General features: G+C 35.5%; 1 protein-coding gene across 1 annotated transcript; it reads right to left on the bottom strand.

Annotated features, from left to right (window-relative positions):
* Positions 1-22: 22 nt before the first annotated feature.
* On the bottom strand, positions 23-4,921 carry LOC120355338 (the record flags this gene model as incomplete). The annotated part of the gene is made up of 3 exons (XM_039443689.1): positions 23-196; positions 2,321-2,356; positions 4,719-4,921. Coding segments are annotated over 3 exons (413 nt in total), but the record flags the coding sequence as incomplete, so codon positions are not given.
* Positions 4,922-6,655: the final 1,734 nt, after the last annotated feature.

Here is a 6,655-nt window from a genome sequence, read left to right as displayed (position 1 = left end):
ATGTTGATTAGAATATACTTACGTTTGTACAATTGGTGAGCGTCATCATGACATAGAGCGTTGCAAGACCGAACATCAGATGGAAGAATGTCCACGAGTAGGCGACGCCATTTTCTTCGTTGTCCCACACCTGTGTTCGCCTCCCTTGTCAGAGGCTGCCGCTGCTCAGACTCCCCGCCAGCGATACTTCCGCCTTCTGTCGACAAAAATTCGACGTAAATTGTGTAAAAAATTGTTAAAACAAGTCATCGAAATATCACACAAACAGATCAAGAAACTGGAAGTCGTCTTTCCACCTTCTGTCGACAAAAACATCGACTAAAAGTTTGAAAATGGTACAAAATCATTGAAATATCACATAAAACATATCAAGAAACTGGAAGTCGATTCTTCCGCCTTCTGTCGACAAAAAAATCGACGTAAATTGTGTGAAAAGTCATCAAAATGCATAGAAATATCACAAAACAGATCAAGAACTGGAAGTCGATTCTTCCGCCTCTGTCGACAAAAAAGTCGACCAAAATTGTGTGAAAAGTCATCAAAATTGCAAATATATATTACAAAACGTCAAGAAAATGGAAGTCAATTCTTCCGCCTTCTGTCGACAAAAAAGTCGACGTAAAATGGTGAAAAGTCATCAAAATTGCATAGAAATCTCACACAAAAAATATTGGAAAGACTAATAATTAGACTGAGCGAAGTGAGGTCTAGATTCAGGTCGACGGTTTGGCATTTCTCTTAATGTTTAAAGTTTATATGTTGAGCATTTACGGGAAACGCGGTAATAGATTTTCATGAAATTTAACAAGTATGTTCCTTTTTTAATTGCGCGTCGACGATATACAAGGTTTTTGGAAATTTGCATTTCAAGGATAAAATAAAAGGAAAAAGGAGCCTCCTTCATACGCCAATATAAGAGTAAAAATCAGACTATAGAATAAATTATTCATCATAATCAGTGACAAGTGATTACACAGAATGATGTGTGGAGGAAGCCAGTCTATTGCTGATTTCCATTAGTCTTTAGTTTCAATCAGGTACTTGAGATGAGAATACTGCGTGACGTCTACTGTTCACAGAACTACTAGTTTAGAAAAGTAACGAAAACATCACAAAACAGATAAAAATTGGAAAACATTGTATGTCCAAAACATATTCATACACTTGGGCGCGGTGCACCCCATTAGTCAAGACCAAAACAAGATCATACACACACATACTTCACATAGTTGCTTATGAAGACATGTCTAATTGTAATGATATACAGTGTGAGTGCGACATAAGCAACTATGTGAAGTATTGTGACTAAACGTGTCTGATCATGTCTTATCTTGTCTTGACTAACTGGTGTGCGCCTAGCCTTATTCTACCCAAGACCAGGAGCCGGATAAGTTGCGTAAAAAATAAACTTCTTGTAATCCAGTTATGACTTTGTCAAGACTGCATGGTGACTGTAACTCATGTAAGCCATGAAAGGGTTTTCTTTGAGCCAACTCTTCAACTTTACCCTGAATTCCCAGGTGCAGGCATTTGTGAAATATACAATGTAGCTCAGCACACATAGATGATGTGAGAAAGAACTAAACTTGGAGAGATAAAAAAAGAAGAAAAATTAGATTTGATATAAGTAGGAAAGAAAGAAAAGAGAAAAAAAGGAGGAGACAAAATCTGTTTTCTGCTGAATGTAGAAAAATTTTCTAGCTGAAGTGAGTTTCCAAAGATAATTCTCAAAGCGAATAATTATGAATAAATTAGAAATGTAGCATAACCTTTCTTAATTGAAATACTTTCACTTTTTGTGTAGTTGAGAAGTTGGTATTGTGTTAATTATTCATATTGAATGAAAAAGACTAAGAAATTGTCAAAAACCACAGATTTATTGATATTGAGAAATTTTGAGCTTTCTAAGTATCAATAAATCTGTGATTTTTGACATTTCTTAGTCTTTTTCATTCAATATGAAATACTTCTCTACTTGATTTTTTTAATCGTTAAGATGTATCATTAGATTCAATAGAATTAACATTAATATGCTATTCAGGATCATAAACTGCATATCATAGTGGCAATACAATCTAAATTTTCTCTGAGCACTAAAAATCTGCTTTTAAACCTTCTATAATTTCAAGAAAATCCATCAAAAGACTGAAATATTTTAATCAATCCATCACTATCTAGTGGTTTTGAAATACATGCAATACTCCCTTTAATAAGAAACACATTCCAAATTTAATATGACCCAAATTGATTTACAGAATTTTATATTTTGAATTTCCTACAGATAATTCTCTACATTAACCTCAAAATGATGATGTCATACCTTCATTGCCGATGAGGTTAACATCGTGGGAGCGACCTTCAGGTTAACAGACAAACAGAGAAAACAAATTTGACGTAAGAGAAAATAATTATAATAGATGAAGAGAGGGAGAGTAGAAACAGAGAATTTGTGCAGATGCTTAAGGCGCAAAAGCGTGACAAATATATATACAATAAGGCAACATATTCCAACACAGCAAACAATGAAAATTTGAGAGAAGATTATTTGATTTCAAAAACTCTATAGTGAGGTCCACGTTATATTGGCAGTGGAGAAAGATAGGAGAAACCCGTTGCCGATCCTCTATCTGTCTTGTCAATGCCTTCTATAGACGGTAGCTGATACAGGTTTATTGATGTAATATTAATTGTTCATTCTCGTTTGAAATAATCAATTATTTTTATTAAACAATTATTATATATTTCAAAATGAATTTTCTTAATTAAAATGAAATATTTTGTTAATTTATTATTAATTCTACATTGTAAAAGAGCAAAGCGGGAAAGAGATAGCGCTATCCGCGTTGTTGGAATGATAGACAAGGATAGCAATACCATTGCTAATCAAACACTGCCATTATAAACGTGGACCTCACTATAGAACAGTAGCATGCTCAGAATGTATCAATATAAGGAATTTAGGCTACTTGAAATTTCCTTGATAACATTAATTAGTTCAAACTAATCTGATTTTTCAATTAGATTGGTGAGCATTAATTGGATTTGTCTCTCCTTCTTAACTCTAATTATGTAACACTTTAAGAACACCTACACCCGGTTGCACAAAAGTCTTTCAATTTTTAATCACGATTAAGTGGCAGGAGAACCAATCATACAAGCTATCAATCTCAGGAAACCTCTGATTGATTCTCGTGGAATTCAAATTAAACAGACTTTTGTGCAGTGGACTTAGTTTCTTATAATTTCAATGTATTATTGTTGTTAAACCTATTGCTATTTTGCCCTCTATCAGTACCAGTTTTATAATAAATTGAAATTATTGTTTTTCATAAATTAAAACTGGATTCCACACAACTGTGACAGTGAAAATATAATTCCCATAAGTTCTAATGGTATAATTCATACTCAATGGTCGGGCTGAGTGTAGAAGTCCAATTGGAACTTGTGGGAATTATATTATTCACTGCCATTATAACGCGGACCCCACTACAGCTGACGCACTTCAAGTGGGGAAACTTTCACAATAAGTTTGCTTCACATTCAAACCAATTTGTTATTGAATCCCACTATTTTTGGACTACTCCACTAATTCTGGGACTAGAGGATTGTATATAGTTCTCTACGGTTCAAAAGCTAAATGGAGCTTATCGTTCATATTGTTTTGTGTTAATACTACAGTAGTAAAAACCGCTTATTTTCATTTATTTGGAAGTTTTAATTAGAATTGCAGTTAACCAGCTGCTGGAATGTCATACTGTAAAATAACTATTTCAAATATCCATTGAAGCTAATATCAGGGACCGAGCTTTGCGCTGAGTAAAAAGCATAACAAATTATTACGAAAGAAGAAATTATAATAACATTCATTTCATACAGAAATGTTCTATCTAATCACAGTAAATTGAGATTAATTCCAGAAGAATGCAAAAATTTCCCTCACAAAGCCCGGTTGCACAAAGCCAGTTAAATTTCAATCCTGAATAACTTCACGTGAACCAAATCAGAGAAGACCATTCGAAAAGATGGATTACTGGAATTAATCAGGATTGAAAATAACCCGGCTTTTTTGCAACCGGCACCAAGTACCTGATTGAATGATTACAAAAGTTCAACAGCTGAGTCATAATTTTGACACAGTCCCACACACATGAACTCGCTCACTCACTTCCATCATCAATAATTATTATCAGCTGTTTTTCCAAGGATGAATAATAATTATCCTTTAAATGTCCTTCAGCGAGTTTTCCCAGTGATGAACCTAGTGCAATCGAATTGTTATATTATAACCTACTATGTTGGATTTCGTGAGAATCGTTAGAGCCGTTTTCGAGATCCGGTGAAATACAAACATATAAACATCCAAACATCTAAACATATAAACAGAAGTTGCTCGTTTAATAGTATAGGATAAATAGAACGAAGCGCTTTTACTACTGCAAATATTGACCAAGAACTAAATTGCAGAAGGAAATTTGATGAATGAAACCTCAATTCCCGGTCTGGGCGCAATTATTGGACAGTTTCATTCATCAAATTTCCTTCTGCTATTTTAGTTCTTTGGTCAATATTTGCAGTAGCAGAAGTCCTCCACTATAAATAGCTTTAATTGGATATTTGAAATAGTTATTATACAGTAATAATTTTGTTTGTGTTAATGCATGTTTGTATTAATAAGGGGCCTATTTATGTTGTGTTAATACAAGTGAAAACCGGTTTACCTCCGCCATTATCGCCGACCAGCGCATGCTCGAACATGTTGAACCGATCCGACTTGGAGGCTGATCGCAGACTGGAGTACAACACACAGCACATCCAAACCACCAGACCCACAATGCTCTGCGAGTCAAAGTGCTGCATATCTCCACCGTTGGCCGGCTGCTTCGTGCTATTCCCAGGAAGAAACCAGGGTTGCATTGGCTGTCTGAAAATCAAAGTAAAACAAATCAAATTAAAACAGTTAATAGTAAAAAACACGATATTTACTTATGCAAATTTTACAATAATTTTATAATTATAGGGATTGGTATACAGCGAAGACCATGAGAGGTGAGATAACAGAATATATAAGTGCCATAACACCATGATATCCCAGCAATACCTGTTAACCAGCCACCAACAGGATCATCCTGCCACCATGTCCCTAAAGGAACCGCCCCAAGAAGATTAGTAAATGATCTGATCAATGAACTTGGGTGGCTAGAACCAAGACCATCCATCGATAGCACAAGGTACAAGAAGGGGATCAAGTCCATACACAAAGACGGTCGACGAGAGCATTAGCAGACTGAGACCTAGAGAACAATAGCATAAGTAGATATCCCATGGTATAGGGCGTTTACTGAGGCCATAGAGAAACAATAGCATAAGTAGATATCCCATGGTATAGGGCGTTTACTGAGGCCATAGAGAAACAATAGCATAAGTAGATATCCCATGGATAGGGCGTTTACTGAGGCCATAGAGAAACAATAGCATAATAAGATCCCATGGTATAGGGCGTTTACTGAGGCCATAGAGAAACAATAGCATAAGTAGATATCCAATGGTATAGGGTGTTTACTGAGACCATAGAGAAACAATAGCATAAGTATATATCCCATGTATAGGGCGTTTACTGAGGCCATAGAGAACCAATAGCATAAGTAGATATCCCATGGTATAGGGCGTTTATGTCGCAACTTTTACTGTTATCTCAAGCCGATTAGTCCACGTAGTTCTTCCTGTGAAGCTTTATGACGCTGGTAGTCTCTCATATTGTGCCGTTCATACACTCTTACCCGGTCAAAACAGTAAAAATCGACAATAATCAACTTGAGATAACAGTAAAAGTTGCGACATAAACGCCCTATACCATGGGATATCTACTTACGCTATTGTTTCTCTATGCTGAGGCTTAATCTGTTTTTGGGGAGTATCCGCCCCAAATAATGCTGATGAGAAAAGCCTGCCCAGAGGAACCCGCACCCTCCTGCTGAACTAAGATCGGGCTACTCTGTGATTCTGAACAGATCGTGGGCATCTTTTCAGCTGCCCCACGAAGCTGACACTACTGACGCCGCCCCTGTGGGGTAGCCCCGCTTCCTGGGCCTTGAGACGGAGGAGGAGTGAAACAACACAGGGTTCCCAAGTTGCTACAACAAGAGGTAAGATAGACCGTGTAACACCTTTCTATAAAATAGTTTGTTTATAAGAATAAAACACTTATTGACATGGGCTGCTTTTAATTAATAAAACAAAATAAATCTTATAGCACCCTTTTATTCTTTAAAACCTATTTTTGTTCAACTATTTTAATGTTTTTCAAAGAATAAAGGGTGCTATAAGATTATTTTGTTTTTATTAGACTATGTTTACTATATTGATACTAGCAGGAATTGATTACTAGCCTAACCCGTGCTCCGTAAAAGTCTAATTGAAAACTTGTCCTGAGATCTTGTAAATTGAAAAAAAGCCTTTACCACAACTTGGTAAATTAAGAATCTTTATACAAAATTTCAAGGTTATCAGTGAGTAGCTGAGAAGTGATGATGCGTCATTCGTGAATTTCTTAACCAGTACATCAAATCAAATCAATTTTATTGTCATTCTTTTTTTTACAAACAAGTGAAACAAAAACATTCTTATAATGTTATAACTAATTATAATCTAAACTAAT

Source organism: Nilaparvata lugens, unplaced genomic scaffold (assembly GCF_014356525.2).
Source record: "Nilaparvata lugens isolate BPH unplaced genomic scaffold, ASM1435652v1 scaffold10236, whole genome shotgun sequence".
Taxonomy (NCBI): domain Eukaryota; kingdom Metazoa; phylum Arthropoda; class Insecta; order Hemiptera; family Delphacidae; genus Nilaparvata; species Nilaparvata lugens.
This window is presented reverse-complemented; position numbering and strand designations above follow the sequence as displayed.